At 58.1% G+C, this 12,751-nt stretch overlaps 1 protein-coding gene across 4 annotated transcripts in view; it reads right to left on the reverse strand.

Moving 5' to 3' along the window:
- Positions 1-12,751, reverse strand: part of AGRN (agrin) — a 181,948-nt gene that overhangs the window by 58,949 nt on the left and 110,248 nt on the right. For all 4 annotated transcript variants that reach the window (XM_068158301.1, XM_068158299.1, XM_068158303.1 and 1 more), the window contains 3 exons: positions 8,938-9,162; positions 4,995-5,219; positions 2,547-2,753 (listed from right to left, as the gene is read on the reverse strand). In XM_068158301.1, coding sequence (XP_068014402.1) covers positions 2,547-2,753; positions 4,995-5,219; positions 8,938-9,162 — 657 coding nt within the window. The remainder of the gene's footprint in view (positions 1-2,546; positions 2,754-4,994; positions 5,220-8,937; positions 9,163-12,751) is intronic.

Genomic DNA, 12,751 nt, shown 5'->3' on the forward strand with positions numbered 1-12,751 from the left:
TGTGCTGGTGGACTGCACCCTGCAGCCCAAGGAGAGAAGTCAGCACCACCAGCTGGGCTCATGCTGAGACCTGTCTTGACACACAGGCTGGCAGGCAGCAGCATCTCCCCATCCCCACTTCTAAACCTGCTCCTCACCTCACCCTGAGCCTGCCCTGCTGGGGGCACACTGGGGGACAAGCTTCCTTTCCACAGGGCAGCTCTCAGCTCAGGCAGGAGATGCTTTCCTCAGCTGATGGGGAGGCTGAAGGCTTGGCCACACCTTGGGGTGCTTTGTTATGGGGCTGCCAGGAGCTGTCACAGGGACTTGGAAGTCCTGGGCTTTGGCAGACAAAGCCCCAGCTTTGATTTACTTCTCCTGGTTTCTGAGCTTTGGTTGCCCCTACCCCACTTGGAGGTAGCTCCTGATAGCAGTTGTGCACATCTGATGTCCTGGCCTGGAGGAGGAGAAGCTGGGGGCAGGCTAGACTAGAGGAGAGCACAGTGGGGAGAGGAGCAGCAGGTGGATAGGGACCACATCCCACTGCCCACTCAGGGTGGTGGAAAGGGTGTGCAGACAGCAGCACAAGCCCTCTGCTCACCCTGGAAATGTTTGGGAAGCCTCAGCAAGGGCTGAGAGGTACAGGGAAGGGTTTGTAGAGAGCCCAAGGCCACCTAGCTGCAAACAGCCTCCTGGCCCCACTGCCCCAGCAGCCCAGCCACAGGCACCTCACTTCATCCCATAGGAGCTGCTCTCCTGTGAGGACAGGCTGAAGGAGTTGGGGCTGTTCAGTCTGGAGAAGAGAAGGCTCCCAGGTGACCTCATTGTGGCCTTCCAGGATCTGAAGGGGGCTACAGGAAGGCTGGGGAGGGACTGCTCAGGATCCCAGGTAGTGATAGGACTAGGGGGAATGGAGTGAAGCTGGAGGTGGGGAGATTGAGGCTGGAGGGGAGGAGGAAGTTCTTCCCCATGAAAGTGGTGAAGCCCTGGAATGGGTTGTCCAGGGAGGTGGTTGGGGCCCTGTCCCTGGAGGTGTTTAAGGCCAGGCTGGCTGAGGCTCTGGCCAGGCTGATCTAGTGTGGGGTGTCCCTGCCCATGGCAGGGGGGTTGGAACTGGCTGATCCTTGTGGTCCCTTCCAACCCTGACTGATACTATGATACTATCCCCACCATCCCCCCATGCCAGAAGCAGCTCTGAGCACTCCTGTTCCGGCCCCAGAGGGTGGGCACACCTCCAGCAAAGCTCCACAATGGCACAGGGGCAGGAAAGGAAAGGAGTGCCAGACCTGCTGGCTTCCTGGCAAGGCTTCTGGGTGCCATCCAGCAGCACCTCCCCCGTGCCTGGAGGGAAGAGAGGACTGAAAGATGCCTCTCCCTGTAGGGAGAACTTGGGGGAGCTGGCTCCTAACCATCCAAGCACCAGAAAGAGGATGAAAGGGGTGATTAAAGCTACCAGTGGTGATTACACTGAGTGGGATCTGGGGAGCCTGACAAACAGTTTCCAAAGCAGCTGAGCAATGCCTGGCAGCAGCACTGAAAGCCCACTGCAGGAGCACAAAGCCAACAAAACACTTCCAGGCCACCTGGGGCCTGATTTCCAAGGAGGTTTAGCTGGAGCTGACATCTCATGGAACATCAGCACCAAATGGACAGCTCCAGAGCTGCTCCAGAAGCCATTGGAGCTGCAGTGGATGGTCCCTTCCACCTCGTGCAGACCAACCCAAGCTTGACCTCCTCAGTCTTCACTGTGACACTGGATGTCCCCAGCACTGCAGGGAACCCCCAAAGGCCCCTTCCTATCACACAGCCCTGGAAAAGAAACATCCATTGGAAAGGTCAAAAGCTCCTCCCAGAGACGAGGCAAAGGCATGGAGAGGCCTCCAGAGAGCAGGCAGGCTGGCAAAGAGTTCCTTATGGAGAGTACCTGGAGCTGAGAGAAGCAGGCAGGGCATGGAGGGGGAAGCATGGAAGGAGCTTGGGGGCTGGCACTACCCTGGGAGGAGAAATGGATGGTGAGGGCTGCACAGGACCTGCGTGGTGGTGGTGGTGAATGAGAGGAGCCAGCTGGACAGCAGACATTTGGGTACTGGTTAAGCACAAAGGATTCTTCCCCCTGGTACTGGGCACACCAGACAGAGACAAGACAAGGAGGAACCCATGCACACACACACACACACACAGACACACACAGGAGGACTGCTGGAAGGATAAAAAGCCAGGGAGGAAGGGATCACAGGATGCCAAGGGTTGGAAGGGACCTCCAGAGATCATCCAGAGCAGGTCACACAGGGGCACATCCAGGCGGGCTGGGGGAGGTCTCCAGAGGAGAAGACCCCACAGCCTCTCTGGGCAGCCTGGGCAGGGCTTGCCACCCTTTAAGGCACCCTGCTGGCTTGCCCAGCCGCTGGCCACCGGCACTCAACTTACCTTCCCCTTCCCGACACCGCCGCCCCGGCCTCACCGCGGCCGCTGGGGGAGGGCCGAGGAGCGAGGGGGCGGCGGCCGGCGGAGCGGCTCCGCGGGGCTGAAGTTCCCAAGCGTCCCCGTGGGGGGCACCCAGCGCTTACCACAGGGTCCCTGGTGCTTGACGGGGATGGCAGCCTGCTGCTGGCACTCGGCGCGGCGGCGCTGGCAGTCGTTGGCGTAGGTGCGGCCGTCGCGGGCGCACAGGGGTCGGTAGGCTCCGTCGCAGGCCAGGCGCTCGCAGGAGCAGCGAGCAGCCCCCCGCCGGTTCAGGCAGACGGCGTTCAGCTTGCACTCCTCCTGACACCGGTCTGGGACGGGAGACACAGAGAGAAGCTTGCTGCTGCCCTGCCCCGGGCATGCTCCTGCTGCCTGCCATGGGCATGCTCCTGCTGACTGCCCTGCCCCGGGCATGCTCCTGCTGCCTGCCATGGGCATTCTCTTGCTGACTGCCCTGCCACGGGCATGCTCCTGCTGCCTGCCCTGCCACGGGCATGCTCCTGCTGACTGCCATGGGCATTCTCTTGCTGACTGCCCCGGGCATGCTCCTGCTGCCTGCCATGGGCATGCTCCTGCTGACTGCCCTGCCCCGGGCATGCTCCTGCTGCCTGCCCTGCCACGGGCATGCTCCTGCTGACTGCCATGGGCATTCTCTTGCTGACTGCCCCGGGCATGCTCCTGCTGCCTGCCCTGGACATTCTCATCCTGCCTGCCATGGACATTCTCTTGCTGACTGCCCCGGGCATGCTCCTGCTGCCTGCCATGGGCATTCTCCTCCTGCCTGCCCCGGGCATGCTCCTGCTGCCTGCTATGGGCATTCTCTTGCTGACTGCCACGGGCATGCTCCTCCTGCCTGCCATGGGCATTCTCTTGCTGACTGCCACGGGCATGCTCCTGCTGCCTGCCCTGCCCCAGGCATGCTCCTTCTGCCTGCCATGGGCATTCTCTTGCTGACTGCCATGGGCATTCTCATCCTGCCCGCCCTGGGCATGCTCCTGCTGCCTGCCCTGCCCCAGGCATGCTCCTTCTGCCTGCCATGGGCATTCTCTTGCTGACTGCCATGGGCATTCTCATCCTGCCTGCCCTGGGCATGCTCCTGCTGCCCACCATGGGCATTCTCTTGCCGACTGCCACGGGCATGCTCCTGCTGCCTGCCCTGAGCATGCTCCTGCTGCCTACCATGGGCATTCTCATCCTGCCTGCCATGGGCATTCTCATCCTGCCTGCCCTGGGCATGTTCCTGCTGCCTGCCCTGCTCCAGGCATGCTCCTGCTGCCTGCCATGGGCATTCTCATCCTGCCCGCCCTGGGCATGCTCCTCCACCACCCTCGTAGCCAAGAACTTGTTCCCATCATCCAATCTAAATCTGTTCTTCTGGAGTTTGCAGCCACTGCCCCTCCTCCTGTGCTCTGTTGTGTGTATTATGGATCCATGTGTTCTGTGTTCCACAGGAGGGCCTGAATACAACCCTGTGCTTCTCTCCAACCACAGCACCACAGAATCAACCAGAGAATTAATCATAGACACAGAGAATCAACCAGAGAATCAATCATGGACCCACAGAATCAACCAAAGAATCAGAGAATCAACCAGAGAATCAATCACAGAATCATAGAATCAATCATAAAATCAACCAGAGACTCAACCAATCAATCAGAGAATCAGCCAGAGAATCAACCAGAGAATCAATCATAGAATCAACCAGAGAATCATAGAATCAATCACAGAATCAATCATAGACTCAGAGAATCAATCATAGAATCAATCAGAGAATCATAGAATCAATCACAGAATCAACCAGAGAATCACAGAATCAATCAGATAATCAATCATAGACTCAGAGAATCAATCAGATAATCAATCATAGACTCAGAGAATCATAGAATCAATCACAGAATCAATCACATAATCAATCATAGACTCAGAGAATCAATCATAGAATCAATCATAGAATCAATCATAGAATCAATCATAGAATCAATCATAGAATCATAGAATCAATCACAGAATCAATCAGATAATCAATCATAGACTCAGAGAATCAATCACAGAATCAACCATAGACTCAGAGAATCAATCACAGACTCAGAGAAGCATAGAATCAATCACAGAATCAATCACATAATCAATCATAGACTCAGAGAATCAATCATAGAATCAATCATAGAATCATAGAATCAATCATAGAATCAATCACAGAATCAACCAGAGAATCAATCATAGACTCACAGAATCAATCATACAAATCAACCAGAGAATCAATCAGAGAATCACAGAATCAATCAGATAATCAATCATAGACTCAGAGAATCAATCATAGAATCAATCAGAGAATCACAGAATCAATCACAGAATCAGTCAGAGAATCAGTCATAGCCCCAGAGCACCAACGAACGGTCAGGGCCAGGAGGAGCCTCCCAAGGCCACCCAGCCCGACCTCCCCGCAGCCGTCAGGGCCCCCCCTGCCCCGGCCAGGCTGGGACCCTTCCGCCCGCCCCCTCGGGAGGCGCTGGGCCGGGCCTGGGCGCCGGTGCCAGGCGCTGGGTACTCACCCTGCTGCTGGCACTGCCCCGAGCGCACCTTCTGGACGTGCAGCCCGCGGATGGCGGCGGAGCGAACCATCACGCACTCGCTCTCGTAGGTGACGCCGTCGTCGCCGCACACCGGCTCCCGCCGCGGCGGGCAGCCCTCGGGGCGCGGCAGCAGCTCCGCCCGCCGGCTGCGGGGGTTCACGCGGCACACGCGGCCGGCCTCGCTGGGCACGCCTTGGCACGGGTCTGCGCACACGGACACGCGCGGTCAGCGCTGCCCCGAGGGCGGCCCCTTGCCCTGCCCCCCGCCCCTCCCCGGCAGCCTCCCTCAGCCTCTGCCTCCCGCGCTGGTTTGGGTGGGAAGGGACCTGGACGGGTCGCAGGATGCTAGGGGTTGGAAGGGACCTTCGAAGATCCTCGAAGCCAGAGCAGGAGCACAGAATCCGGCACAGCTTGCACAGGGAGCACGTCCAGGCAGGGCTGGGAAGGCTCCAGAGAAGGAGACTCTCTGGGCAGCCTGTCCTAGGGCTCTCTGACCCTCACAGGGAAGAGGTTACTCCTCACCTTGAGGTGGAACCTCCTGGGCTGGAGTTTCTATCCATTGCCCCTTGTCCTATCCCAGGGTGCAGCTGAGCAGAGCCTGGCCCTGTCCCCTCCCTCCTGACCCCCAGCCCTCAGAGATTTATAGGCATTGATTAAATCCCCTCTCAGTCTTCTCTTCTCCAGACTAAACAGCCCCAGGTCCTTTAGGCCAAGCTCCTCTGCACTAAGCAGATCTGGTAGAGCTGAGGAGATGGGGACCACAGCAGAGGGGCTGGGGATGAGGTATGGATGTGGCAGAGCTGAGGAGATGGGGACCACAGCAGAGGGGCTGGGGATGAGGTATGGATGTGGCAGAGCTGAGGAGATGGGGACCACAGCAGAGGGGCTGGGGATGAAGTATGGATGTGGTAGGGATGAGGTAGGGATGTGGTGGGGATGAGGAGATGGGGACCACAGCAGAGGGGTTGGGGATGAGGCAGGGATGTGGCAGAGCTGAGGAGATGAGGACCACAGCAGAGGGGTTGGGGATGAGGCAGGGATGTGGCAGAGCTGAGGAGATGAGGACCACAGCAGAGGGGCTGGGGATGAGGCAGGGATGTGGCAGAGCTGAGGAGATGAGGACCACAGCAGAGGGGCTGGGGATGAGGCAGGGATGTGGTGGGGATGAGGAGATGGGGACCACACCAGAGGGGATGGGGATGAGGTAGGGATGTGATGGGGATGAGGAATGGATGTGGCAGAGCTGAGGAGATGGGGACCACAGCAGAGGGGCTGGGGATGACGTAGGGATGTGGTAGGGATGAGGTATGGATGTGGCAGAGCTGAGGAGATGGGGACCACAGCAGAGGGGCTGGGGACCACAGCAGAGGGGCTGGGGATGAGGCAGGGATGAGATACAGCCGAGGGGATGAGGCAGGGATATGTTACAACTGAGGAGGTGGGGATTGCATCAGAGGGGTCGAGGATGAGGCAGAAGCAAGGCCATGGCTCAGGAGCTGCATATGGAGGATATTTGAGATGTGCCCTGCCTGCACTGCCCAGCCTCACCCTCTCCCCTACCTCACAGTATGTGCTCAGGCCTCAGAGCACACCCAACCAAGTCCTTCAAGCCTTCAAGCTCCACAGCCCAGCTGAGCTGCCTGAGGCTCTGCTGATGCCCAGCTAAAACCAGGAGGGCCTCCAAGGAGCAGCGAGGCTCCAAGCCTGCTCTCTGCCCCAGACACCTGGGGCAGCCCAGGGTGGCCTCTCTTTCACACCTCCCACTTGCACCCACCTCACCCTGCTTGGGACTGAGCACAGAAAGCACAGCTGCAGGTTTGTGTGTGCTCCTTCCCTGGGGGACAAACACTGGTGTCTGGCACGTGTCCTGGCTGAGCTCCTGCTCCTCCTAATGAATGCAGCTCCTTTTAATTACAAATGTCCCCAGCCATCATTAGCCAAAGAGCAAAGCATCCTCGGAGTGGCAGGGCTGTGTTTGCTCTGGGATCTGTGCCTGTTGGGCTCCTTTAATTAGCAGGAGCTGCTTGCCCCAAGCCCTGGGATGGCAGCTGGCAGCAGGCTCCTTGCCAGAGTGGCAGCTGGGGGGATGCCAGCCAGGGCAAACAGCAGGAGGTGGCACAGATGTTGGAACAGCTCTTTGGGTTGGTGGGGCCTGGGCACAATCACCCACAGGGAAGTGCAGAGTGTGGGGGGGGAACACAGAATACAATCACAGAATGGGAGGGACCTTCAAAGGGCAGCTTGGCCAAGCCCCCTGCAGGCAGCAGGGACATCCCCAATTAGATAGAGTTGCTCAGGGTCTTGTCAAGCCTGACCTTGGATGTCTCCAGGGATGGGGCCTCCACCACCTCTCTGGGCAACCTGTTCCAGGGTTTTGCCACTCTCATTGTGCAGAACCTTCCTCCTGATGTGCAGCCTAAGCCTTCCCTGCTCCACTTTCAAACCCCTGCCCCTCATCCAAGCCCTTCTGAGCAGTCCCTCCCCAGTTTTCTTGTAGCCCCCTTCAGATGCTGAAGCAGAGGCAGGGGCTGAGTTCCTGAGGCTGTCTTTTTCCACCCAGTCTGTGTTTTTGGGCTGATGACAACAGTGGGCAAGGTTTTTTCCCCCCCAGCCCTTGCCATTTCCTGCTGCTCTGCCCTTGATAGCACAGCTCCCTGACAGGGGGGGTGGAGTGAGGTGGGGGTCAGAGACAGGACAAGAGGAAATGGCCTCAAGTTGCAGCAGGGGAGGTTTAGGTTGGAGATTAATCACAGAATCAAAGAGTGGCTTAGGTTAGAAAGGACCTCAGAGATCATCTACTCCAACCCCCTGCCATGGGCAGGGACATCTCTCAGCTAGACTTGGTTGCCCAGGGCCTCATTTAACCTGGCCTTGAACACCCCCAGGGAGGAGGCATCCACAGCCTCCCAGGCAGCCTGTGCCAGAGTCTCACCAGCCTCCTACTGCAGAGCTTCTCCCTCAGCTCCAGTCCAACCCTGCTCTCCCTCAGCTTCAAACCATTCCCCCTTGTCCTGTCTCTAGACCTCCTTATGAGGGCTGTCAAGCCCTGGAACAGTCTGAAGCTGACCAAATCATCACTCCTGGAGGGGGTTTCAAAGCCCCAGAGCCGTGGTGCTGAGGGGTATGGCTTAACACCAACCTCAGCATGCTCACAGAAGGGTTGGACTCGGCAACCTTCGAGTCCTTTTCCAACCCAAACCACCAGAAGACCTTTGGAGTGGAATGGAATGGAATGGAATGGAATGGAATGGAATGGAATGGAATGGAATGGAATGGAATGGAATGGAATGGAATGGAATGGAATGGAATGGAATGGAATGGAATGAGCCAGGTTGGAAAAGACCTCAGGGATCATCAACCTATCACCCAACACCATCTAATCAACCAAACCATGGCACCTCCAGGGATGGGGACTCCACCACCTCCCTGGGCAGCACATCCCCATGGCCAATCTCTCTCTCTCTGTAGAATTTCTTCCTAACAACCAGCCTAAACCTCCCCTGGCACAGCTTGAGACTGTGGCCTCTTGTTCTGGTGCTGGGTGCCTGGGAGAAGAGACCAACCGCCACCTGGCTACAACCTCCCTTCAAGGAGCTGGAGAGAGCAAGAAGGTCTCCCCTGAGCCTCCTCTTCTCCAGGCTAAGCAACCCCAGCTCCCTCAGCCTCTCCTCCCAGGGCTGTGCTCCAGCCTCATTGCCCTTCTCTGGACACTTTCAAGCCTCTCAATGTCCTTCTTGAACTGAGGAGCCCAGAACTGGACACAGCACTCAATGTGTGGCCTGAGCAGTGCTGAGCACAGGGCAGGATGAGCTCCCTGCCCCTGCCGGCCACACTCTTCCTGACGCAGGCCAGGATGCCCTTGGCTCACAAGCAACGTGCCTGGGGGTGGGGTGGGGGGTGGGGGGGCAGGGGGAGGACTCACCACAGGGGCCATCAAACTTCTTGAAGACGTTCTCCTGCTTGTCACAGGCGTGCTTGTTGAGGTCGCAGTGGCTGCGGTAGTCGCGGCCGTCGCTGCCGCAGACGGTGGCCTCGGGCACGCCGCGGCAGGAGGCAGGGCACACGCACTTGGCCGCCTGCCCGTCGGCAGAGGGCACGCAGGTGCTGCCAAAGCTGCAGCTCACCTCTGCACAGGGGTCCTTGGAGCCTGGGGTTGGGGGGGGAGAGAAGAAGAAAAAGCAAACAAAACAGTGGGGTTTTGGTTTTGGATCCCCCCTCCCCCAAGAAGAGGTTTGCCCAGCGCTGCAGGCAGGAGGTCCTGCCCCAGAAACCATCGAGGGGAAGGGCTCAGAGCAGCCTGAGCTGACTGAGGGAGCTGGGGCTGTACAGAAGAGAAGGCTCCCAGGAGACCTCATTGTGGCCTTCCAGGATCTGAAGAGGGCTACAGGAAAGCTGGGGAAGGACTTCTGGGGGTGTCAGGGAGGGAGAGGACTGGGGGGGATGGAGCAAAACTAGAAGTGGGGAGATTGAGATTGGATGTGAAGAAGAAGTTGTTCCCCAGGAGGGTGGTGAGAGCCTGGCACAGGCTGCCCAGGGAGGTGGTGGAAGCCTCCTGCCTGGAGGTGTTTGCAGCCAGGCTGGATGTGGCTGTGGGCAACCTGCTGTGGTGTGAGGTGTCCCTGCCCATGGCAGGGGGTTGGAGCTGGCTGAGCCTTGAGCTCCCTTCCAACCCTGCCAGTTCTCAGGCTCTGTGAGAGCCAGGCTTGGAGAGCTCTCTGCTTGCTGCTGGCAGCCTGCTCAGTTCTATGGCTCTAGAATGGTTTGGGTTGGAAGGGGTCTTAAAGATCATCCACGTCCAACCTCCCTTCAGGGACACCTCCCACCAGCCCAGCTTGCTCAAGGCCTTATCCAACCTGCCCATGAACACCTCCAGGGAGAGGGCATCCACAACCTCCCTAGGCAACCTGTTCCAGGGTCTCCCCACCCTCACTGGATCACCCACAAGGATGAGCAGAGGGCTGGAGCTGCTCTGCTAGGAGGACAGGCTGTAGGAGCTGGGGCTGTTCAGCCTGGAGAAGAGAAGACTCCAGGGAGACCTTAGAGCAGCCTGCCAGTCCCTGCAGGGGGTAGAAGGCTGCAGAGGGACTGTTTCCAGCATCTTCACAGCCTCTGCTGGGCTCTCTCCTGTAGTTCCCCATCCCTCTTGAACTGGGGAGCCCAGGGCTGGACCCAGTACTTCTGATCTGGCCTCACTTGGGCAGAGTGAGGATGGAACTGATGGCTGTCCTCCCCTCAGCTTCAGCAGGTGCCACCCACCTGCTGCTGAGCAGCAAGCTTGCTGTCCCCAGAGGCAAGCAGGACTCTGAAGCTGCAGGATCTTAGTCTTGATGATCTCAGAGGGTTGCTTGGCTTTTTTTTTTCCCCCAACTTAAATGATTCTGTGATCAGCCCCAACCCCCCCAGCACACCACGGGGGCAGCTCAGTCCCCACCTGGCACTTCAGGCAGAGCCTCTCCAGCCTGGCTGCTGTGAGCTCCCTTCCCTGCATCCTCCAAGAGCTCCTCACTTCAGCCCAGGAGCAAAACGAGGGCCCTTAAGGTACCTTCTGCAAGCCCTAATGAGAGGAAGAGCTCAAGGAGCAATTTCCTCCCTGATGGGCAAGGGCCACAATCTCTTTGCCAGGCTTTGTTTGGGTTGGGTTTGGCCTTTTTTTCCCTCCACCCCCCCCCCCCCCCCTCCCCTTTTATTTTTTCAGGTGATATTTTTTCCCTTCTGTATCTGTCCCATTTTGATGATGATTGTTTTAAATCAATCCCTCAGCACTCTCTCCCCCCTCTGACAAGAGCCCCAGCAGGAGGCCTGCTGCAGATTTATTGCAAGCCAGAGCACTGCATGAGAGAAAGGTCAAGTTAATTTACTCGGGAGATGAGGAGACTGGGGTCTCATTTACACAGCTCCTTGCTCACAGCTGGTGAATGCCAGGCTGGGGAGGGGCTTTCCTCACCCCCCCACCCCCACCCCCCAGCCTCTGCATACACCCAGGCCCTTCAAACTCAGCTTCTAGCTGTAGCAGATGTGACCCAGGATGGGATCCTGGGCAGCCTGCTTTAGGTGACCCTGCTTTAGAAGCGGGGGTTGGGCTCCATGAGCTCCAGAGGGCCCTTCCAGCTCATTCTGTGACCCACACTTTGGGGCCACAGGCACAGCTGCCTGAGACAGAGGGTTGCTTCCCTCCCCACTGAGCTGCCTCCTAGCATCACAGAATGGTAGAGGATGGAAGGGACCTCTGGAGGTCATCCCACTCAACCCCCCTGCTGAAGCAGGGCACCCTCAGGACCACCAAGGCTGGAAGAGACCTCAGAGATCATCAAGTCCAACCTGTCACCACAGACCTCCTGACTAAACCATGGCACCAAGTGCCACCTCCAATCCCCTCTTGAACACCTCCAGGGATGGGGACACCTCCCTGGGCAGCCCTTTCCAATGGCTAACCACAGCAGCTTGCCCAGCAGCACAATGCCCAGGGGGGGCTGGAAGCTCTCCACACAAGGAGACTCCACTCCTCTCTGGGCAGCCTGCTCCAGGCCTCCAGCAGCCTCACACCAAAGAATTTTCATCTTCAGATGAAACCTTCTGGGCTGCAGTTTATGTCCTGGCCCTGGACACCACCAAGAAGAGTCTGGCTCCATCCTCTTGCCTCCCACCCTTTAGCTCTTGCACTGAGAAGATCCCCTCTCAGCTGGACACTCTCCAGTAGTTCCCTGCCCCTCTTGGACTGGGGAGAGCCCAGAGCTGGATGCAGTGCTCCAGATGTGGCCTCACCAGGGCAGAGTAGAGGAGGAGCAGAGCCTCCCTCAACCTGCTGGACACACTCTTCTCCATGCACCCCAGGGACCATTGACCATCTTGGCCACAAGGGCACATTGCTGCCCCAGGGATACAGAATCAACCAGGCTGGAAAAGACCTTTGAGGTCATCCAGTCCAACCCATCACCACCACCATCTGATCAACCAAACCATGGCTCCAAGGGCCTCAGCCAGGCTCTTCTTAAACACCTCCAGGGATGGGGACTCCACCACCTCCCTAGGCAGCACATCCCAATGGATAACTCCTGAACAGCCTTTGGCCATCACTTTGCCTGCTGCTTAAACTCTGCTTGGTCACCAAGGCAGAGCTGCTGCTTCCTGCAGGGTCCCTTCCCACCAGGCCTGTCCCCATGCCCCAGAACATCCCCAGCTCTGCAGCTGAGCTCAGGGGAACCCTTCCCAGCTCTCCAGGGAACCCTTCCCAGCGTTCCAGGAGAAGTCTTCACAGGGGAACCCTTCCCAGCTCTCCATGGAACCCTTCACAGCTTTCCAGGGGAAGCCTTCCCAGCTCTCCATGGAACCTTTCCTGGTTCCCTGTGGAACCCTTCCCAGCTTTCCATAGAACCCTTTCCAGCTCTCCATGGAAGCCTTCCCAGGGGAACCCTTCTCAGCTCTCTGTGGAATCCTTCCCAGCTTTCCAGGGGAACCCTTCCCAGCTTTCTAGGGGAAGCCCTCCCAGGGGAACCCTTCCCAGCTTTCCATGGAACCCTTCCCAGCTTTCCAGGGGAACCCTTTCCAGGGGAACCCTTCCCAGCTCTCCATGGAACCCTTCCCAGCTTTCCAGGGGAACCCTTCCCAGCTTTCCATGGAACCCTTCCCAGCTCTCCATGGAAGCCTTTCCAGGGGAACCCTTCTCAGCTCTCTGTGGAAGCCTTCCCAGCTTTCCATGGAACCTTTCCCAGCTTTCCAGGGGAAGCCTTCCCAGCTTT

This window comes from Melanerpes formicivorus, unplaced genomic scaffold, assembly GCF_026170545.1.
Source record: "Melanerpes formicivorus ecotype bairdi unplaced genomic scaffold, bMelFor1.0.p_v2 SCAF_39, whole genome shotgun sequence".
In the NCBI taxonomy this organism is placed as follows: Eukaryota; Metazoa; Chordata; class Aves; order Piciformes; family Picidae; genus Melanerpes; species Melanerpes formicivorus.